This window comes from Bos grunniens, chromosome 18, assembly GCF_055505025.1.
Source record: "Bos grunniens cultivar Pamir isolate PY7600 chromosome 18, Bosgru_T2T1.0, whole genome shotgun sequence".
Lineage (NCBI taxonomy): Eukaryota > Metazoa > Chordata > Mammalia > Artiodactyla > Bovidae > Bos > Bos grunniens.
In genome coordinates, this window is record NC_141182.1 from 3,572,397 (window position 1) to 3,596,788 (window position 24,392).

Sequence of the window (24,392 nt, forward strand, 5' to 3'; positions counted from 1 at the left end):
TCATAGCAAGGTTGCTGCTGCTGAATGCTTCTGTTTCTTCTTATTTGTTATCACCAAGAAGTGCTTGAGAACCTCAGGATTCCCATTCTGATAAAATTTAGCACATTCTAAGTTAAATATCTTGACATTTATTTTAAAGAGATTATTTATCCTTCTATGACCCATGCAATACACTTATTTATGTGATATTACCTTCATTATTTAAATATGTTAATATTCTGTTCAAGAACTGGTAGTATCTGTGGATCAGCCATTAGAAGAATAATTTTTCTATAGTTGGTGGTCTTCTGAACTCAACTTTACTCCTCTGTCCTCTAGACCATTTGCAAACATCTTTATATTATTTAGGAGGTTTGGTATAAGCGTGTTGTGTGTGTGTGTTTGTGGGGGTTCCTTTTCTTCAGTGTCTCGTCATTTTTATTTTGGGGCCTTTTGAGAATTGTTATTAAAGAATTTGATTGTAGTATGCCACTGTGGCCTGATGCATTCATCAGAATAGATCTAGCCAAAGCATTCAGTTTGTGGATTTGTACTCCTGATGCACTAAAATAAGAAATGTTAATTTCTTGTAGACTATTACTAGATGATTTTAAATATGTGCCAAACAGGAATGTCTGTTTCCTTGTGAAGCAATTCCATAATAAAAATGCTGGCACCATAGCTGAAGAGGAGAATTTTATATAAACAGAGGAAAAACAACAGCAAGTATTTTCCCCAAGGACAGTTTTAGCTACAATTTAGCAATGCTGCTTAGTTACTTCTGTCTCATTTTATGCTTTTGTTTTGAAACAAAGCGCAATTTTACCTGGATGCACTCCCGGATAATCAGGAATTAGCTCAGTACGTTGACTGGCTTTGCTGAAGGCCAGACCTCCGGAAAATCAGGAGGCTCCACCGCCCCGCCCCGCCCCCCACTGACATCTCCAGAGGGGAGAAAAGGGTTAAGGATTATTGAAGAATAGAAGAGACGGGGAGGGAGCCCCGAGGAGGCCCGGGAGCAGCAGGCCGCGCCTCCAGGTCCAGCTTTCATCAGCGGCGCAGCGCGCAGCGGAGCTCCGGGCACCGCTGCGTATTCGGAGGAGGGACGCGGCTGCCAATTTCTGGGACCACGGCTGCGAGGGGTGGGCGTGGCTTCGGCAGTGTGGATGCTTGTTAGAAAAGATGCTGGGCGCTTTTCAGTGAGCAGTCAGGGCTGTGGTGTGCGTGTTTGTGTGTGTGTGTGTGTGTGTGTGTGTGTGTATGTGTGTGTGTGTGTGAGTGAGTGAGAAAGAGGGGTGCTGTTCAGAGAGAGAGAGAAGGAGGGAGACTGAGCGACCCAGAGGTGCTGAAGACCCAGACAGAGCTGGGCGAGGGACTGAGAACAGCACTGGAGCCGTCGGAGAGCCACTCAAGATCTTTTGGGGGAGCCCAGTAAATGTGAACATGGGGTCTGTCACGGGAGCTGTCCTCAAGACGCTACTTCTGCTGTCTACTCCAAATTGGAACAGGGTTTTAGCTGGGAATTCCTGTAAGTATACATACATGATTTAAAACTTGCAGGGGGGCCTCTCTGCAAAACTTTAATTCTGTTCTTTTTTTTTTTTTATGATTATTATTTGCAACTCGGACTGCCTCAAAGCATATTGCTATAAAGGAAGCATCATTTAAAAAATCTTGCGAATATGACTGGGTTTACACATGTCATTCCTCTGGGTCCGGTCAGAATATGCCAAGTATCATTTCTTGTCCTTTTTTTTTTTTTTTTTTTGTCTGTGAACAGAATCTTATCCTCTGGTATTTGTGTATTCATTGAGAAAGCTCAAGTTCTCCTAAAGCATTAAATTAGCATCTGAACCAAGGAATAGCCAGTGAATGTTCCTTCTTCATTTCTGCCCTTTTTTAGGTTTACTGAATTTAATTGGAATTACGTGTAGCAGGAAAACAAACTGGCAGACTTTGCATGATGCTGCATTAGCTTAGATTTCTGAAGTTTGCACTTTAGCAGACCAATAGGCGGCTGCGCCTTTAAAATGATGCCAGGATAATAGCTGAAATGTGCTGCAGAATCCAGCGGCAGAATTGGGGAGGTGAGCCTTAATACTCGGAGTTGCGTCCTCAGTGCCACCAGAATGAGCCTTCAGCATTGCTGAGAGAGCACACCTGAGCCCCGAATGTCACTTAAAGAAAATACACTCAGGTGATTTTTCAGAAGCACTATCCTTGAATTTTTAGCTTCATAAATTTGTGATTGAATATTCTGGTTCTGAGTTAATGGTATGAGGGAGGATTTATTTAAGACCTTATTTCTAATGTAAGTATCATCCAAAATAATTTGGCAGAGATCTCTCCATCCAGGTTTTATTAGAGAGAAGAAAAGTTTTAAAAGTTGTATTTGGCCTAAAATCTCTAAATGGGAGAATTTCCCCCTTCTTGATGAATGATCAACAAGCTCAGCAAATATGACTTTCTCTTTCTTGTACTTCAGAGGAAAAGCTTATCTGCTGGTAAGGTCTGTTCAAGACTTTGTGTCATATTGTTAGGTTTGGGGACACAAATAAGCCAGTAACCAGATGTTTGCTTGGGCACATCCCTTGAATGCACTGAAGCACTCTGATGTGGGAAGAACATTAGAAATGACCTTACTGGCACAAGTCAAATGCTCATTTACACGGAATGGCCACTGTGCTTTCATGCTTCCATTCACTATTAACTCATTTAATGGTGTGGTGCCTCTATCACTCTGAAGGAAAAGGACTTCACTTGGGCGCTGTGCTGTGCCTCAGTCTCTGTTTTCATTTGTGGGTGTAAGAATGCCGTGAGTCAATAAAATGTGCATGTTTTCACCTAGTCAAAATCTTGGGAGGCTGTCAAAGTAGCCTTTGCAACAAACAATAATAACACAGACCCACTTGCACACACACAAAGTTTTGTAGAAAAGGCATAAGTAATATATCGTCCAACTACAGAAGTTCAGTAAAAAAGGAAGCACTAGAGGTCACTCTTACAATGGAAAGCACATCATGTGAAGCGTCCTTCCCTTAAGAAAAGCAGAGCTGAAGTCTGGCCTAGAGGCAGTCTTGTCTTTACAGTACACTGGCTGTTTGAGTTTATAATCAGTTAATGCAACTGATTGGGCTACTTGTTTACATTTGTTTGCTTTCTTGAAGTCCAATAAAAGGCAGAATAACATCCAGTAGCTTTCTTTGTAATGTATCTTCTTCAAAGGAAAGATGAGCTGCTGAGAAGATCTGAGAAGAGTAGAATGTTTGTGGGTGCTTACCTCTGGTTGGGCTTATTTTTCAAGAAGTTGTTTAATGCTCTTTTACACATTCGATAAACGTAAAGAACCTATAGGTTCTTAAATTCTTAGGGACTTTTAAATATTAAAGTTGGAATTCTTGGTTACCAATATATTTTCAGAGTTGGCTGTTCTTGAAGTGTCATAAATACAGGTAAAATGACTTCAGATAATTAAAGGTGCAGTCAGCAATTTCTTATTCCTATCACATTGATAATACAATTTGTTGCAATAGATATAAAAGAAAAATTCATTTCCCAATTTCATTTCACTCTTTAACATTTGGTATTTTGGTGTGTGAAGGAAGCAAGGTCTACATATTACCAAGTCAGGGTGCTTCCTATGTTGTATCTTTTTTGGAGGAACAAGTATATATGTTTACCAGAAAGGTTGAAATTCAGTGTGTGGACAAGTGACCATCAACCAGCATGCCAGCATGAGTATTTTTAAAGTATTGTAACTCCAGTAATTCTTTTGGACAAGACTTTTATATTAAAACATGAATCAATCTTGAACACCAATATTAAAGCCAGGGAGAACTGAATGGAAATTAAGAAAATTAAAGGTCAGTCTCTCAGGTGAATACAAAGACATGGAACAGCTGATTCCCCAGTAACCAAGTCTGCAGTCCATTGCGTCGGCCCAAGACTGCCTAAGGCTGCCAGTGTGAACCTTGGCACAGGACAGCATCTCTACACCAGGGACAGCTCCGGGATGAGGCAACTTTAATTTGAATGTTAGTTGATGTAATTAATCAACAGGATGACTACATTAGAAGGATTCCGTGCGAACACTCACACAGATATTCATGTCCATGTGTATGTATTTATGTGTGTGAACATATGTTTATATAAAGATGCAGAAACCGCTGGGCCCACGCGCTTCCACATCTTTGGTGGCTTGCTTCTCCTCTTCTACCTAAAGATGAAATATGTGGAACCGACCACCTTCTTTGCCTACTGGCACCGTACTTGACGTTTCAGAAGTGTTGAACCAGCCCCAGGTCTTTGCTCCTTGTTCTGGTCAAGGTGTTTGTTATTGTACTGAAGGGCTCCTTCCACGAAAGTTTAGAGACAGACTCTTCTAGAAGGGCTTGTGCTTTGATAAGTTGCACAGGCTGTTATTGGTTTCCTCACTTGCTACTAAGACACGTGCACTGAGAAGGGAGTCATCTATTTTCAAATTGCTCTCATGAACCCAGTTTTCTTCTGAGCATTAAGACATTGTTAAGGAGGGGGGCGTTGATGTGGTGGAACAGCTGTTAGTCTTGAGGCAAGTTAAGAGTTTTGCTTTTTACTCCTGCACATCATGTGATGGAAGCTCTCTGGCTTCAGATACACTGAGAATTTTAATGCTTACCAAGCAGCTTATGAATGACATAATTAGAGGTTACGTTCTTGCTGTGTGCTTTCTTTTCGCTATTTGGAATAAAGGCTGTATCTGATATCTACCCTGAAAGAAGCACTAAAGAGTATGTTAAAATTAACAACAGATGACGATATGACTTAGGTAGATGATCACTCTTGGGGTGCTCTGGGATATCACCTAATTGCTACTGGTCAGATTCTCAAATTGCTCAAATTCAGTCTGGTACTTTTTTCTAGAAACTTCCTTCTTTTCCTCCACCCAAATTCTTTTCCATAGCAAAAAATAACCAGAATACAACAACAGTAAAATTATTGATAAAATAGAATTATATGATGCAATACATAAATAGCCGGCCTCAGGATATAAAGGTGAGCCTGAACTTTGACTCACTTTTCTGACAGCAGTACTGTATTTGTTTTCATCAGTTTGGTGCATTCCCCCTCCCTGACTGTATGCGTCTCAGATCCTTTCTGAGTAGAGCAGCCTCCAGCTGTGGAGATAATACAGCTCATAGCCAGCAGGTGATCGAACACGTGGCTTCCATATGATACCTAGTGCTTACCCTAAGTATTTACAAAGCATTTCCATGTCTTCTAAAATTAATTTCAGAATCCATATCATATATAAACAATTCTTTATGGAAGCCAATCTCTGTATCAAGATTGAATTAATTTACCTTGAAAACAATACGACTGTAAGATATCCCTTGTAAGATAATGTAATACTTAGTTCAGAGGTTGGTAAAATACAGCTCATGGGCCAAGTCTTGCCCACTGCCTGTTTTGTGTCATATTCTGTGAATTAAGAGTGGGTTTTTACATTTTTAAATATTTGAAAAAAAATTAACTGAAGGATTATTTGTGACATAAGAGAATCATATTAAATTCAAATTTTAGTTGTTCATTCTTCTCATTAGTAGACCTGTATGGCAAAACTTTATACTTAATTATTCTTATATTTTAAATTTTGTCAATAAAATCATTTTAAAATTGATTTCCCTCTTGTCATACAAGAACATGCATAATATTATCTATTCTCTAGCTCTTTATATAAAAAGTTCATTGACCTTTGATTTAAAGAATACACAATACAGTATATTGATGTGACCTGGATAGTGGATAAATTACATACTACTATGATAAAATTAAAATTTAGTCTTAATTATTTAGCATACAAATACATTCCTGAAGAATTAAAGTGTGGACTGTAATGATACAGTTGCCAGAAGCTATAACAGAAAAGGGCTTCCCTGGTGGCTCAGACAGTAAAGAATCCGCCTGCAGCGCAGGAGACCTGGGTTTGATCCCTGGGTTGGGAAGATCCCCTGGAGGAGGGCATGGCAACCCACTCCAGTATTCTTGCCTGGAGAATCCCATGGACAGAGGAGCCTGGCGGGCTATAATCCATGAGGTCACAGAGTTGGCACAACTGAGCAACTCAGCACACACATAACAGAAAAGGCCTTCATTAGCATCTTCTCGACATATGTCTTTTTAAATACTTTATCCTTCAGAAATCTTGTTATTTCCACGGGTATGAATTATTTATAACTATTTGCAAAGTTTCAGCAGTTTTGGCTGCTAAAGAATAGCTTTCAATCTCAAGTAATCCCATTAGTATCAGAAGCTCAATAAAGTGTATAAGTAATTGCATTTTAGATATTTTGAATGAAAATTCTATTGTTATTTGATACTTTCATGAGTATAAAATATTCCACTCCATAATTATCAGAACTTGCATTTGAAATCACTGATTGTATGAAGTAAATCATCTTAGGGGAAGAGTGTTCTTGTCCTTATGACTTTTACATTAGCTTCCTAAAAATTCTGAAATTGGCAAACTTTCTATAATAAATTGAAAAGTAGAGTTTCATTTAAGCACTGCCCACTGAGAATTTATAATAATTGAGCAGGTGCCTTTCACCCAGTCATGCCAAGATAATTAATCTTTATATGAATGCCTTATCTATTTGGAATTGTATTTAATTTTCCTTTCCAAATACTGATGAGTGGCCTCATTTTATTTACCTTATACTGTTTACTACGGTATTTGTTAGAAGTTTGAGTTAAAAAATAATAGAGAGTATTATATTTTTAAAATTATTTTCCTTGAAATTTCGCTGTAGCATTTTCCCCAAAATAAATGGCTATATGTTAATTTATTTTTCATAAAACTGTTTATAATGGTCTAGTGCTGGTGAAGATTTCTGTCTTATCAGAAGACCAGTTCCAGATCATGTCAGCCTAGGACGGTCTCATAAAACTTCCTTAATGGGACTTACTCTGGACATTGACAAGAGTGATGAGTGGATTCATGACTCTTCATGGTAAATGGGTAAAAAAGGATAATGACAGTCGTATTACATGATTCTGAACTTTTTTACAATAGACTATCAGTCTTGCTTTGCAAGCACCTCTTTTTCACAATTTGATACTACATTTAGAATCCGAATCCCTTTTACCTTAGATAAGTCATATTAGGGCCTTAATGTTGTCAACTTATGAATCATATGACTGATTAGTCAGGTTACTTAAGAAGTCCTTCTCTGTCCTTTAATAAAATGTTTTCCTTCCCCTCCATTGTGACTTTTAAGTTTCCATAATGACCTCGCTTCTGAAAACAGTACGAAAAAATAATAAGAATTTATCCAAAATTGTTACTTAAATCTCAGATATGTATATTCAGATTGGTGGATGAATGTTTCTGGTGAAATATTAATATTAAAGAATGGAGATTTGGATATTTTCAGTGGCCTGGTGTTTCCATTCTTGCTTTTAGCTTAATTATTTTTTCATTTTTATTAATTCAGAAATCTTGGCCTCAGTAACATTTCATATTTTTCTAGAATTATTGCAGTTTTTCAAGTAAACTAGTATGATAAGGAAAGACGAACCTGTCATAGAATATGTGCTTAAAATAGGGGAGGTTTCATGGATTAATCATAATCATGAGGTGAACTGAGCTGTGTTCTTGGTGATGGCAGGGTGAATCCCCATAGAATATTTGGATCATTGTTTTAATGGGTATTTCTGTTGGGAACTTTCAGAAATACTCTTTAACAAACAGATCTTTAAAAACATGTCTTGAATTGTAGCATCAAATGCTAAGGTCAATTTGATTTTGGCCCCTTTAAAAAGAAGAATCTCAGAAAGAGAAATAAATGCCCCAAAATAAAATGCAAACAAAAGATTATGGAGCTTTAGAAGGATGAAAAGTCCTTAAACTCATCAAAAAGCCTCAATTAATTGAATCTACTTAAATGAATAAATCATCTACAATATTAATATCATAATTTGAAGTCTTTGAGTTTTTTTTTTTTTTTGGAAGTTCAAAATTTCTTGAGAAATAATAGGTAGTTTACCCATAAGGCTAAGTTATAATAAATGTATTTCTAAATAACCAAGATGTCTTTGACATTGGATTATCTTTTTAGTTACTTTTGGCGGGAAACTGATGTCTGAGATTTCAAATTTAAATTTCTTCAGTGAGTTCTGAGGCTGTTGTCACCTGGTTGCGTGCTTCAATTAGGCATGTATTATGTATCCATGTGTTTATTTATCTGACTTCTAGAACTATCATTCACTGTTTACTATCTGAGAATTTACACCTTCCACAATGCTGATCACTCTGGGATCTTGATGACTCTGTGTTGGTAAACACCATTATCAGATATACTACTGCACAAGTAGAGATATTTTTGCTTGCCAGTTGACTTTGAAAGGATAAAGTTTTTGCCGGAACGTCTTTTTGGGCATTCACATACATGGTACCAGGAACTACAGTTATTACTTAATGGTAAGGAATTCACATGCAAAGTGCATTACAAATCGTCATTGCTTCGGTTCTTCTGAGTTAAGTTGGTGTTTGGAAGAGGAAGAGTATGTGCTTCATTTTTTTTCTCCCAGTGCATTTTTGTCATGGTTCACAGAAAAGTGTATTCTGGTCATAAAATCAGAGAAATAGCATAACAGGAGGTAAAAATGAGCCTGTTTATGTTACAGTTAATGAGTCATTCCAATGTAATAATTGGAAAAGTGAGTGAAGCCTGAAAACATTTGACATTTTAAGTAGTTTAAAATTAGTAACTATAAAATTTTTTATGCCATAAGTATTTAATAGAGCAGTGAAGAAATTTACCTCTAAGATTTTTAAATCACAAAGGAAAAAAGAGTGTAATATGTATCAGTTGGCCTAAAGCTCTAATTACTTTTTTTTTTATTAAGTCCCTCTTATTACTTGGCAGTGCTCTAGATTAAGATGTTATATGCTTCTAAATTGTAAAAGATGTATTTGTTTCTGTAACCAATATTTTTTCTCCCTCACTGGCAATTATGGTACTTACAAATGAGGCCACAGGTTGATATTAGTTTAGAAACAGCATGTGAATATGTGAATTCAACTGCTTTCCTAAATTACATTTACTGTATAGTTTTAAGACAAACTACAACCTGTGATTTCATTTACTTCAGACTTAACTCTGAAGTTATAACGTAGAGAGAGCTATTTTTTGAATGTCCATTGAAGGGCATGGATAAACTCTCCTAGGAACTGGTTGCAGGCCTTGGGATTAGTAGATGGTTGGGTGACAACGAGCAGCCCACAGCTAAGAGCCCCGCATCTTCCTGTTAATGTGAACCAGTTACCTTTGTGTTTCAGACCCCAAGGAGAGATTTTTGAGAAAATTTGGGAAAGTTCAACTTATCTCTGGACTAATAGCTTTGTTCCAAAAGATCGAATATGTATTTTTAATTTTTAAAATAATTTTACTTATTTATTTATTCTTTTGGCTGTGGTGGGTCTTGGTTGCTACCTGGGATTTTCTCTAGTTGCAGCCACTCCCTGGTCGCGGTGTGCAGGCTCCTCACCGCGGCAGCTTCTCTCGTTGCAGAGGGTGGGCTCTAGAGCACAGGCTCAGTAGCTGCGGTGCGCGGGCTTAGTTGCTCCGCGACACGTGGGTTCTTCCCGGACCAGGGATCATACCTGTGTCCCCTGCATTGGCAAGTGGATTCTTTACCACCGAGCCACCAGAGAAACCCTGACTATGTATTTAGATCTTGAAGACTAGTGTTTGGTTTTGAAAGGTAGTGATGTGTGTTTGTCTTGTAAGATTTGTTCCTCAGTAGGTACACAGAAAGAAGGAACTAAATGCAAAATGGTCTGTGAAAGAAATGAATTGCTGAGAGGGAACTATGTGTGTGTGAGTGTGCAGGTGTGTGCACACCAATGTTGGAAGGTACTGTGGGTGGGGACTGGGAAACAGGCCATGCTGACAGAGAAATGGAAAACATTCCCCTAGGTGGCACATTTTCAATTAAGTATTGTTGGGATATATAATAAAATTTTTATTTTATTGCTGCCACACAGAATAGTCTCCCATATAGTTTAAAAACAGTATGTGGGATTAAAAAATAGCAGGAGGTCTTTTTGCATCCGATTTAAACTCATCCCACGCAGAGGGACAGTGTTGCCCTTCTGTGACCCCAAAGTGCTTTATTTTCTAGGAAATGCCACAAAGACCTTCGGATCTCCAATACTTAACTTCCAGTCAGTCTCAGGGTGCTAGTCTTTATGAATATGGCAACAAAGGCAGAAAATGGCAGGAGAGATTTTGACTTAAAAAGCACTAGATAAATTGAAACATAATTTAACTCTTAAAGACAATGTGGTAAAGGGATAGGGCATTCTAAACAAACTTTGCGTTTTTCACATCATTCACTTTTATCTCTCAATTTTGGCTGACTTTAAACAAAAAGAATCTATCTCCAAGGCAGAAAGCTGCATGAATGCTTAGTGATCCTCATAATTAAGGATTTATAATACATATTTACATTTGCCATGTTTAGATGTTTAGGACTTAATTAAAAGAGCATTGCTAAAATAAAAGCAATTCTATCTAGAGTGGTGGTGAGGCAATTTTGTGCAAGGTTATAAAGCTGCTCGATTAGGCTCCTTTGTTTCATTGTAAGTATGATGTTTGAACTGTTGTACTTTAAACATGGAGCCTGTATTATAATCCTCTTAAGAAAACATCATGCACCTCTAAAATGTCATAATACAGCTTCTTAAGTATCATAAGATGTATGTGTGCTAAGTCGCTTCAGTCGTGTCCAACTCTTTGCAACCCTTTGGACAGTAGCCCGCCACATTCCTCTGTCCATGGGATTCTCCAAGCTAGAATACTAGAGTGGGTTTCCATGTCCTCCTCCAGGGGCTTTTCCTGACCCAGGGTCAAACCCACATCTTTTGTTTCCTTCATTGGCAGGCGGGTTCTTTACCAAGAGTGCTGCTGTGTAGTCCTTCCTAAAACACACAAAGAGAGAACGTGTGGAGAAAGCCCTAAGATAGATTCAGAAAGCAAAGAGCAAACACTGTAGATACCTTGTTTCGTAACTTCATAGCAACCTACAGGATCAAATCACAAAGTGGAATATGATAAAATAAAATAGTTCATAGTCAAATGTCCACTAGAGAAATGGAAAAAGGAAGCTACCAAAAATACGATGTAGAATTTTGGGTACTAAGAATAAAGTTATGATTGCAATAATTTGCGATGCTTGATGCATAAAACTGAGTCATCTGCTGGTGTGGCCTTGTAAACGATCATGTTCATGTCTTAGAAACCTTTCCTTCTCTTTCTGTCTCTCTCTCCCTTGCTTTATATATACATATATGTGTGTGTGCTGCTGCTGCTGCTAAGTTGCTTCAGTCATGTCCGACTCTGTGCGACCCAATAGACGGCAGCCCACCAGGCTCCCCCATCCCTGGGATTCTCCAGGCAAGAACACTGGAGTGGGTTGCCATTTCCTTTTCCAATGCATGAAAGTGAAAAGTGAAAGTGAAATCGCTCAGTCATGTATGACTCTTAGCGACCCCATGGTGTGTGTGTATGTGTATATAAATTGCAACATTAAATAGATCAGCATGAAAAGAGTGTATGCAGTATCATTAATCACTGAGACTGTCTCTAGAGAAGATGCCTGCAGGGCCTGCTTGTTCTGAGTTAACAGAATTGAGTCTCCCTTGCTCACTTTGCTGGATGTGAGGGGCTCCGGCTGTGGCATCTGCCATCGTTACGATTGCCAGGGCTGATCTGGCCGACAAGACTGGCAAGGCGGCTGTCCTCTTCCTCCCTCACTACTTCCTGTGACTCATGCAGTATTTTTAAATACTTACACATATATCCTATTTTTAGGTATGTCTGCCATAAAAATGCATTGATGTTTTCAATCAATGTTTTAAGGCTTTTATCAAAAAAGAAACCAAGTCTTGTCTCATAGCTATATTTCATTGTTAGGTGTTTTCAGTTGAAGTTCCAGCTTATTAGGGTAGCAAACAAATACCTTCCTGCTCTGAATCTGCTTGTCTTTCCCCTTTTGTCGGTCTTGACTGCTTTCTCTCCCTCCCATTCCTGCCCACCCCGGCCCAAGGGTCCTCCAGCCTAGAGGTATCCAGCCTCTGGGATCTAATGCCTGATGCTCTGAGGTGGAGCTGATGTAGTCATAGAAATAAAGCACACAGAAAATGTGCTTGAGTCATCCTGAAACCATATACCCCAACCCCAGTCTGTGGAAAAATTGTCTTCCGTGAAACTGGTCCCTGGTGCCAAAAACGCTGGGGACCACTGCTCTAGCCTCTGTCACCTGGTCTTTCCAGCTGCTGTTCCCTTTGCCTGGTTGCCTTCAATCACTTCCTCTAAATCCTCCTGGAAAACTTACACTGAAACCTAGCCTCACCTCCTTCCTCTGTGGACTCTTACATGATCAAATCGCCTCACCTCTCTCCATCCTCCTCATAGAAATTCAGTAGAACCTTGAGTGTTCATTCACCTATTCCTGATCATAGAGTATCAAATCTGATTTTTTTTTAAGAAAACACATCTCTGTCTCTGCTTTCTTTTGTATTCATAGCAAACGTCATCTGATAGGCCACTCTGTCAGATCAATTTTGATTGAGAATGTTCAGTGGACAGGCGAACAAAAAATACATCATAAATATAAAATTGTATTAGCATCTTCCCCTTTCCAGGCCATCATGTTGCCCCTTCATCTCTGTAGCAACTCCCAGGTCATCACCTTCAATTTGAGAAGTTATTTTGAAAAATTCTTGCCACATTTCGGGAAGAAATGTTCAACTCCTTTTTATCCTGCACTTCAATTCCTTTATTTTGTGTTTTCTCATTCGAAGATTTTTCTCCTTTTTGGAAGATAGAAGAAAAATAAAATCAATTTTCTCTTTTCGTCATTAACTTTTATTAATAAAGACATACTTGTAGTTTCTTTGCTTTTCTTTTGTCTATAAATATACACAAAGCGTTTTTCATTGCCTTTAGTAATTTTGACAAGCATGAATGGGTTCTGAACTTGTGTTTTCCTTTTAATTCCATATATTAAAAAAAATATTTTCTTGTAAAACATTGTCACTTTTTAAAGATTACTCGCATGTCCCTTCCTCCTCGTGGTATACATTTGGGACTTTCATTTGTAATTCATAGCTTTCCACACATGTTGACATAAATTATGATTAATATTGACAAATATTCTTTTTGTGTTGGGCCCTGTGGACTCCACGATGGTGGAGTGTACCTCACAGGCCTGGGAGGCAAATATTATCACCATTAGACAAACTAAGAAATTGAAATTTAGGAGGTATTTCCAAAGTCACTGAGTAAGAAAGGATAGAGCTGGGGCTTGAACCCAACGTTAATGATGCCAGATCCATTGCTCTTTGAAATGGAATACACTCATCTTCTCCGTGAGCCTGTGAAATCACCTATACTGAGTATTAGAACTCACACTTGTCTGTTCTCAGGGTTCCCCCCCTGGTGTGATAAACCATAAGGTAATATGCTTGTGTCTTCCAAGGATTCTGTCACTTGCATTTTATCAACATGCTCTTCCTTACTAATTGGGCTAAAGTATCAGACATTACCCGGTGAAAATATCAGTGTAAATTTTCTCCTCTGAATTACATCAACAACCCCCTACCCTTGCTCTCTGATACCCAAGGACCTATCCATTCTGTCTAAATTCTTTCTTTGAGTCAGTAGTTCCAGGAACAAGTTCTGAGAGGCTTGAACAGTGCAAATCAGAGAGGAAAACCAGCTCCTTTCTGCAGGATGGCAGATCTACCCGATCGAGGCGATCTGCGATTTTGTTTTCTCTTCACTCTTCAGTCACAGTTTTATTTACATATACATACAGTATAATACTTTCCTAATGCTCTCAAAATGCTATAAATAAAAATGAAGATACTGCAGTGCTACTGCTGGACACAAATGTCAGCGCCGTGGATGTGAAAGCACAGTTTCTTTGTCCTTTAGAATCAGTGAACAGGTTAGGCTCCAAGTAGTATACAACCTAGGACAGAAAAAAGATGCAGTGGCCTGTGAATTAGATCCTCATTCTTCATCACTGGCACAAGATCAACGAAGGAGTTTTCAGCGTCCCCGGTACCTTTCCTGGGCCTCTCCCCTGAAGACAGGTAATGTTATATATGTGTATGCCTTCAGGGTTAAAACCAGACAAGATAGGATTCTGCAGGATATACACAGATTCCTGGGGAGCTGCTGAGAGGAGCCAGGCCACTTCAGGGACCCAGACTGGATCGGTGCCTCTGTTTCTATGTCTGCACGCGGGGCCTCTGCTTCAGTGGGCGCCGTGAGCAAAACGGTGACTGTCTGCTGTCTGCTGGGTAAACTGCTGGAGGCTGACGTGCTGCAGCTCTTCAGTCGCCCATTCCAGTTCTTGTTCTTTGGCCTGTAATCGTTTGGTGTCTTGTCCAAGAGATCTTTCCGCAGCTTTAGTAATGTTTTCCAGCCTCAGACCCTGCTGGCAAAACTCGGCTCCTTCCCCATGTTCAGCGGTGTGCTCCCTTAGGGAGCTGTCTTAGTCTGCTAGGGTTGTCATAGCAAAACACTGCAGACTAGGCGGCTCAAACAACAGAAATTTATATTTTCAAAGTTCTAGTGGCTGGAAATGAAAGATCAAGGTGCCAGCTGGGTTGATGCCTCGTGACAGCTCATTTCTTGGCTTCTGGTGGCCACCTGTTTGCTATGTCCTCACACAGCCTTCCTTCTGTGATTGGTCAGAGAGAGAGAAAGCGAGCTCTGGTGTGTATCTCCTCTTCTTATAAGACCACCAGTCCTATCCCATTGGGATCCCACCCTTATGATCTCATTTAACCTAAAGTACCTCCTGAAAGGCCCTGCGTCCAAATACAGTCACATGGGGGACTCAGGCTTCAGGGTTTGTATTTTTAGGGGAGGGACATAATTCAGTCCATAATAAGTGCTTATATAGCAACCCACTCCACTCCTCTTGCCTGGAAGATCCCGTGGACGGAGGAGCCTGGTGGGCTACAGTCCATGGGGTGGCAAAGAGTAGGACACGACTGAGCGACTTCACTTTCAGTTTTATTTTAACTGCCTGCAGAAAGTGTATCTTCTCTTGGTATCCGAGAGATACATTGCTCTGACCTGTTGAAACCCATCATGTGAGTGCGGTCATCCTGTAGTGTTTTTTTTGTCTTCCAGTTGAGCCCTCCTCAGTGGTGCTGCAGGACCACGTGGCTGGCCGTCACAGAAGCTGCCTCCCCCGACCATTCTCTCCTTCCTTCCATCTGAGCCTTGCTCTCTCACTGCCTCTACCTGAGGCTTGCTGATAACCGGTACAGGATTCCATCATAGTGATAAAACAAAAAAAGCCTTCCCATAATGTAACAACAGTCTTGGATCTTTGAAGCAAGTCGTTCCCTTCCTGAGTGTATGATTCTGTTCTAAATACTCCTTCCAGCAGATCTTAGACATAGATAAGATGGTAATTTACTGCCCTTTATTAAAATCGCCTCTCCATTTATCACCGACCCTCACACAGCAGTTACCAGAAATATTATTTTATCCCCCTCCAAATTCTTTTCTCCTTTATGTTACTGAGCTCCAGTTGTATTGTGATTTGCTCTCTGTGTTTCTCATGTCCCCTTCCTCAAAGCTGATTTTGCAGTGCGTTTCCTCAGGCACTTTTCTGCTTCTAATCCGTAAAACCCAGAGCACGCGAATTCTTTCTTTTTTTTTCCCCTGGCATGTCTTCTATGTCGAGCCAAAGAACAAACAAAACATAAGTAAAACAAATGAACAATCATCATCCTAATAACTTCTTTAAATTCAATTTAAAATTTGTCTAATTTAGAGTTTGTAGGATGCCCTCCTTGTTTGGAAAACTGGGACAGATGTTTGCCATACACTGTTGCAGTCAATCTTACCGCAGCATCTGTTCACTCCTTTGCATGTTTTCCTATCCTCTCCAGTGCATTTCTCTTGTGGCGAAATAGTCTTTGTCTTTTTAAACGGTTCTTCATAACTTATCAGGTGGATGTGCTGTTATTTAAACATTAAGAACCAATTGGTTGTTCATTGATTTTTAAATTTTCTTAGGTTGCCAGTATCCACTTCTAGTGGTATATGGCTATCTTTAAGATGCCTGTGGTTCTCTAAGTATCTTAATCCATTTACCTAGGTCAGTGTCATGAAGTGCTCAACGTCTTTGTCCTACTTTAGCAAAACTCTAAATTTATTTTGGAAGGCGAAATTTAAAGCAGTAGCTGTCTTACACCCTTCTCTTCCCTGCTCAAGAATTTATAACACTTAAAGACGGTTCTGTGTCTCTTCCAGCAGTATCATTTGTTCAGACATGAATCAGAGGTGGTGGGTAGAGATGCCACACTGACAGATCGCAGAAGCTCATCTGTCACCCTCCGGGAAACCTGCTCGCTCATCAGTTGGTCTTGTCAGTCACACACACAGCCGTGTCGTCTCTACAGCCTTCCGCGGCATCACCAATCACCCCTCCGTGTGTCCCCCTTGGGAGCTCGGTGCCCCTGGCCTCTGACGGGCTGCTGCGAGTGCAGGTCTTCAGATATCACCATGAGCCTGATATCTCCTCCAGAAGGCACAAGTCTCTGTTTATGGGAAGAACCTCTTAACTGCCGTCTCACGCCTCACTTGCTACTGATTTTGATTTTCCTCTGGCATCTTTTGAGTTTTGTCTTCCTTTTAAAAATATCTGTAACTTTTTCCATCTTTTTGAGAAAATTTTAACATCTCAAGAAGCATTAGGATTCCTCCATACTGTCGTTCTCTCCTTAATCAGCAAAAGCAACCTATATTTAAAAATGAAGACCACAGTGAACAAGAAAAGCTTAAGATTTACGATTTTGAATGAGAACTCTGTTTCCCAGAGTGGATATGATTCTGTGAAAAAGCTGATACATGTTTGAATGGTGTTCATTGATCCCAGTCTCTTTCTGAAAAAGAAAAATATCAGAGACATTGAGGACACTTTGTGTCTCACTCTTTGAGTGTTGACCCTGTTTATCTAGCCCAGCTCTCTTTAAAAGGTTCATCTTACTTTGCTCAAGCAATACACTACACCTTAAAATTTTTACTCTATTGAACAAAGCAATGAGATCATCATTTTAATCTTATCTTTGATGTAACAATATCAATATTGATGAGCTCTCTAGTTCTAGGTACAACCGTCTTGAATACTTCCCAGTTCTTCATCTTCCCAACTGTACAAGTAAAAAATATTAAGGGAAAATGATTTCCTAGGGCATTAATTAATTGGTTCTAAAATGAGTTTCTTCTTAGTTTGTACAATCTACCTTTTGGGTGGACTTATGAGACTCTGCACTTAAGGCAACCTTTCACAAAATGTATCTTCATAGTGTTATGGCTATATGCTTGGAACTATTTGGATACTGTTGAAAATAAATGTATTCAATCACACATTTCATCTGCCAGGCAAATACCAGGTGAAATACCACAAGCAAATGGGCTAATCCAAGAAGTGAAATCTATTGTATCTTCTTGAAAGTGCTGTGTTGTTGTTTTTTTAATTAAAAGATACGACTTTTATGATGCCTGGAACTGAGAGTAGCGTTTTTAGCAGAGTGGTTGGAACTGAAAGTTGTGATCAGTTTTTATTCTTTATGTCTTTATAAGACAATTTCTTCTGTCTTACATTCTTCTAAAAGTAGGAGATGTAAACTGACCAAGTCCCAGTCTGCCCAGCAGTTGCCATTTCAGGGGAGCTTCCTGTGCGACGCCCAGTAAAAGAAATATCCTGTTACCCTGGAGTTACCGTAGTTTGGAGGGCAAGTAGAATAGGCAAAGAAATTATCCATTCATCTCCTCAGCTTCTAAAATTACATCTGAGTTTTTGTTCTAGTTAGGCAGGTGAAGGTAAAATCATAAATGCCTGCCACTCAGGGACCCAAAACCTTTTGTGGAAGACAGAAAGACATACCTGAAAGTAATCCAGATGAAAGGCAGGCTCTGATACATACTTCACTTCAATCTAGATTTCTGATGTAATGCCATTATGATTTATTTGGTAACTTAGTGTGTTTCCTCTCATTTCCGTTAAAAATCAATATATGACCGGTAATATTACTGGAGTTGATAAGAGATGAGTTATTATATTTTTTTACTGACTGTGAGTTTGGAAATTTATCTCCGTAAATTACACTGGGTGAAAATGTTCCATATTAAGTGAACTCCATAATTGCACTCTTTGGGACTCTGGCTGTTTTTAGGTTGGCACTGATGATTTAGAGAATTATACCTAAGAAAGAAATACTAGCTAAGAATATTATAAAAATTCTTAGTGAAATAACATTTACATTGGCTGGATGTGCTTGGTTGCATACAAACAATTGCTTTTCACTGGGTTGGGTGGTTGTTCATTCAGTCTATTAAAGTATTCCTTGCTCTTATAATTGTTGAGGCTTCTTCTGCTCACCTCATTCACATATTTACTCAGTGAATATTTAGTGTGCCTCTGCAGTGTGCTGCCTATCATTACACATGTCTTCAGCATCAGTGGTTTTGAAATGTTATAATGGTCAGAATCACTAACTTCTTGCTGACAATTGAGAATGGAAGTTTTGACTCCTGGATTCATGAAGCTTTTGAAACCACGTTTTATGCCTAAGGTTTTGACTGTCTTACAAGAAAATGTACAATACTGTTCAGGGTACTCACAGGATGGATGGTTCTGTGGCAAGCAGTGTGCTCAGTTGCTGTTTTGGCTGACTCTCAACCAGCCCACGATGGGCTGATGCTCAGTACTGCCATTTGCTAGCTCTGTAGAAAAGCACACTAGTGTGTGATAGGCATGATGAGAGAGAGGAATACAAGGCATTTGGGCTGCTTATAGGCAGAGCATCAGAGAAAGCTATTTCTTGAACAAATAGAAGAGCCTGGAGGGGGAAGTGGGGGAAGCACATTTCAGTTAGAAGGAGCCTCACAAAGCATGGAGCATTGGAATGCACCACAGGCAGTCCAGAAGGTCTGGCTGAAAGTGAGGCCCGACAGCAGATAAAACTAATGAAATACATAGTCACGAAGCATCCCAGGTGACGAGTCTTTTACATAAAGCAGAGACCTCAGTATTCTCCAGGGGATCACATTATTGTTAGAAGTGTTATATGTACACTTGTGGGTGACGTTGATTAGATCTGTCTTTTGTAAAGTTAAACTCTTGGCAATATGAAGAGAGGAATGATGAGGAAAGGGGAATGGAGTCTATCCTGGGAACACAGAATCAGATAGTTAGCGGGTGAATTAGTTCCTGTAAGAATAAGAACTGTGAAACATCTGAGCCAGTGACAGTGGAGACGGCCTCGTTCCATGAGAACATGTAAGAATGATGGACATCGAGACTGATTGGATGTAATATATCAACACATGAGTGCAAGGAGTGGTCAATTCCAGTTAGTGATTTTCGTTTTTGCTTTATTATAACTGTGTTTATATTCCAAAAAGTATAATATACTTTTGGTATGTAGCTTCTTTCTTTGCAAATAAGGAATCTTGATTCATTTATATATATATATATATATATTTTTTTTTTCATTCTCTTCTGCACCCTCTTTACAAAGGATCGTATGTAAATTTTTTGAGATAGTGTGTGTTATGTACACTGTGATATTTCATAAAGGTCTGTGCCATGGGGATATATTAAGTAAAACCTTTCTGAAATAAGGCTCATACAGAGTACTGTCTGCCATCACATGTTGTTACATTTTAATGACATCTCTTATTTTGGGCAGTAACAGAAATATATCCTGAATTAAAGATTTCTTGTACTATTCTTCCCCATCACTGCTAAATATGATGTTTTCCTATCTTCCACTCAGATATCCAACCCCACCCCACCCAGATGGCTTAGAAAGTAGAGATTCAATACTAAAATGTTGAATACCTGTAGTTGGGTTATTTAAAGATTTCGGGACAGATACAGTCTGGGTTGAAGTATCTATCACTTGATGTGTAAAAAGAGGGCCTAGGCAAAATAGAAAAGCAAAAGTTGATTAAAATTTTACAGTGTGCTCTTTAATTTAATTGAACAAACATTTACCAAGTGCCATTGGTGTCAAACTACGTGCTAGAAAACAGGTATATATCAGTGTATAGACTCTGCTCTCAAAATGGAAGAGAGAGAAAAGAGAGAAATGGTATTAGCTGTAACATTTTTGAAAATGCCTCATAATTTAAAATGCACTTCTTTGCTATACTTTGGAAACCATAGATGGATACTATAAAATTATTGACCATCTTTGATACTACAAGCAGTGAGAAGAACCGAGGTAATTATCCCTCTAGAGAGTTTTAATTCTCCAGTGTGTTTTGCAGGGCCACACAGTCTTGTGAGATTTAAAAATCTGTGGTAGGAAACATTGGAGGCTTATAGTTGTTCTCCAGTGGCAACTGGTACATTTTTAAAATATGCCTCTGGACATATCCAGCTACGAAGAAAACCCAGAAGGCTTTTACTCAACAAAGTTGTAAAGAAATAACCTTTTCTAATTTATAAGTGAACTCAGAGGATTTATGAAAGATAGAAGAAAAATTTTTTTTTTTTTTAATTCTAGTGTTTGATCATTAGAATTTCGAGTACAACAGAATCAAAAACTGGTATTTAACAGCTATTTAAATTAATGATTTACATTTTAGCATTTGTAATACACTGTTATTTAATTTAAACGTTGCTTAAAACCAGCAAACATATAGTCAAAATTCTATTAGATAAGAATGTGCCCTGCCCTTATTAATGCAAAGAACTTCAGGTATTGAATGAATTATAATAAAAAATGATTATTTATATTTATTTTTACTCAAGCACAGTAATATATTTTATTTATTATGCTGCACTTAAAAAAATAAAACAGGACCTGTTCCTTCAGAAGTGTGTATTAGGAGTTATTGTACACTGGAAACAGGGAATTCTTGGTTTTAGTATATCACTTCAGCTTCCTCCATGTTAATTGAAATCCATATTCTCAGGCTATGAAATAACCGGTCTTTATCCCTTAAAATTTTCAACATTTACTAAACAAAAAGAAGCCAAGAAATTTATGAGAAATAAGTAGATAGATAGGCAGATGATACATAATTCTTCACTCTGCTAATGGTTATATGTAATCTTCCAGCATGCTGTTTTCAGATCACTTTACCCAAAGACTCCAAATAACTTGCCATTTCTTGTTTTGTTTGGCATTTGCAACATATAAAATTTTCTGCTTTAAATATTTCTTTTAAAATATTACTCACACTACACAAGACCTGATACATCAGATTCTAACCTAAAAGCCAGAGATCATGTCTGATCTTCTGTCCCCTCCTCTTTAGATGAGATTCGTTACCTTTTCTGATAACCTGTAGTCAGAAACCCTTCAAGACACTCTGATTCTCTGCTGCCTTCACCGATCTGTTGGAGTGGTCACAAATTGCTAGTTCTTCCTTCGTCAGCATCTCTGCACTCACACCTTTCCTTTTGTTTTCCTGTCACAGCCAGAAAGGTGGAGCCTTTTCCATGACACTGTGGGGCTGAGCATTTAGATGGGGACAATAGATGTGTGAACACAGAATTTCAGTGTGTTAATTACTGTGCAAGAGTCTTACACAGAGCGCCAGGAGGACAAGAAAGACACTCAAGCCCAAGGAGGTCAGCTAATGGCTCTTTGTATAGAGGCCATTCCTAGCTGACGGTCTCAGCAGTGGCACAGAGCGATGAACCTGAATAGAACTGCTAGTTTAATCAAAATGTAATAGTCTAGTTTAACCAAGATGTAATCATTAAAATGTAATAGTCCTGGAGATTTCATATGAAGAAGGGTTGATGGGATGGGGACAAGTAAAGTTGAAATGAATTTGGAATGAACACTCCCAGTATCCTGCATGGTGATCAGATGGTTTAGAATACCCCATTCAAATGTGTGTGTGTGTGTGTGTGTGTGTGTGTGTGTTTGGAGGAGGGGCTAGGCAGGGAGGCAGTGCTGGGAGGCAGCCAGAGCCTCCGTTATAGCATCCAACCAAGTGGTGAAATCCATCAGAATCCGCGACCACATCCTGGAGGTAATGAGGTGGTTGTAGCCATTTGCTCTCCAAGGGCCCTGTTGTCTGCAAGGATATTGGATAGCTGGCTTGTAAACCATCTGCAGGATCACAGTCCCATCAGTGGGGTCATTTTCTGATATGCAGACCCTTAGGTCTTCTCAGCAAAGGAAGTGTGCCTGGTGGGCATTTAAATACTGGTTATAGACTGGGGAGGAATAAGTAGAGCTGAAATGATATCCCAGTGAACTTTGTGCTACACTGATTCCTCTTTCCTGATTGTGACTCAGTGTTCTCTAGAGCCTGGTAGAGAGTTTATTTTGTTTTCTTTTTGGCCACTCTGCGTGACTTGCAGGATTCCCTGACAGGGGATAGAACCCAGGCCTCTGTCAGTGAGAGTGGAGAGTCCTAACCACTGGATCGCTGGGGATTCCCCTGGTTCAGTTCAGTCCAGTCACTCAGTTGTGTCCCACTCTTTGCCACTCCATCGTCCAATGAACACCCAGGACTGATCTCCTTTAGGATGGACTGGTTGGATCTCCTTGCAGTCCAAGGGACTGTCAAGCATCTTCTCCAACACCACACTTCAAAAGCATCAATTCTTCAGTGCTCAGCTTTATAGTCCAACTCTCACATCCATACATGACCACTGGAAAAACCATAGCCTTGACTAGACGGACCTTTGTTGACAAAGTAACGTCTCTGCTTTTGAATATGCTGTCTAGGTTGGTCATAGCGTTCCTTCCAAGGAGTATGCATCTTTTAATTTCATGGCTGCAGTCACCATCTGCAGTGATTTTGGAGCCCAGAAAAATAAAGTCAGCCACTGTTTCCATTGTTTCTCCATCTATTTGCCATGAAGTGGTGGGACTGGATGCCATGATCTTCGTTTTCTGAATGTTGAGCTTTAAGCCAACTTTTTCACTCTCCTCTTTCACTTTAATCAAGAGGCTCTTTAGTTCTTCTTCACTTTCTTCCATAAGAGTGGTGTCATCTGCATATCTGAGGTTATTGATATTTCTCCTGGCAATCTTGATTCCACCTTGTGCTTCTTCCAGCTCAGCGTTTCTCAGTATGTACTCTGCATATAAGTTAAATAAGGAGGGTGACAATATACAGCCTTGATGTACTCCTTTTCCTATCTGGAACCAGCCTGTTGTTCCATGTCCAGTTCTAACTGTTGCTTCCTGACCTGCATACAGGTTTCTCAAGAGGCAGGTCAGGTGGTCTGGTATTCCCATTTCTTTCAGAATTTTCCACAGTTTGTGGTGATCCATGCAGTCAAAGGCTTTGGCATAGTCAATAAAGCAGAAATAGATGTTTTTCTGGAACTCTCTTGCTTTTTCAATGATCCGGCGAATGTTGGCAATTTGATCTCTGGTTCCTCTGTCTTTTCTAAACCCAGCTTGAACATCTGGAAGTTCATGGTTCACATATTGCTGAAGCCTGGCTTGGAGAATTTTAAGCATCACTTTACTAGCGTGTGAGATGAGTGCAACTGTGTGGTAGTTTGAGCATTCTTTGGCATCGCCTTTCTTTGGGATTGGAATGTAAACTGATCTTTTCCAGTCCTGTGGCTACAGCTGAGTTTTCCAAATTTGCTGACGTAGTGAGTGCAGCACTTTCACAGCATCATCTTTCAGGATTTGAAATAGCTCAACTCAAATTCCATCACCTCCACTAGCTTTGTTCATAGTAGCAAAAGAGTTCCAGAAAATTATCTACTTCTGCTTTATTAACTATGCCAAAGCCTTTGATTGTGTGGATCACAACAAACTGTGGAAAATTCTTAAAGAGATGGGAATACCAGACCACCTTTCCTGCCTCCTAAGAAACCTGCATGCAGGTCAAGAAGCAACAGTTAGCACCAGGATGGTACAACAGACTGGTTCCAAATAGGGGAAGAGGTACGTCAAGGCTATATATTGTCATCCTGCTTATTTAACTTAGATGCAGAGTATATCATGTGAAATGCCAGGCTGGATGAAGCACAAGTTGGAATCAAGATTGCTGAGAGAAATATCAATAACCTCAGATATGCAGATGACACCACCCTTATGGCAGAAAGTGAAGAGGAACTAAAGAGCCTCTTGATGAAAGTGAAAGAGCAGAGTGAAAAAGCTGGCTTTAAGCTCAACATTCAAAACACGAAAATCATGGCATTTGGTCCCATCACTTCATGGCAAATAGATGGAGAAACAATGAAAACAGTGACAGACTATTTTCTTGGGCTCTGAAATCACTGCAGATGTGACTGTGGCCATGAAATTAAAAGACGGTTGCTCCTTGGAAGGAAAGCTATGACCAACCTAGATAGCATATTAAAAACCAGAGACGTAACTTTGCTGACAAAGG

At 39.4% G+C, this 24,392-nt stretch overlaps 1 protein-coding gene across 1 annotated transcript in view; it reads left to right on the forward strand.

The window, feature by feature from the left end:
* Positions 1-839: 839 nt before the first annotated feature.
* CNTNAP4 (contactin associated protein family member 4) overlaps positions 840-24,392 on the forward strand; it is a 285,905-nt gene continuing 262,352 nt past the window's right edge. Inside the window, exon 1 of the mRNA XM_086349985.1 lies at positions 840-1,507. Within this exon, the coding sequence (XP_086206111.1) occupies positions 1,423-1,507 (85 nt within the window). The 5' untranslated portion in view covers positions 840-1,422. The remainder of the gene's footprint in view (positions 1,508-24,392) is intronic.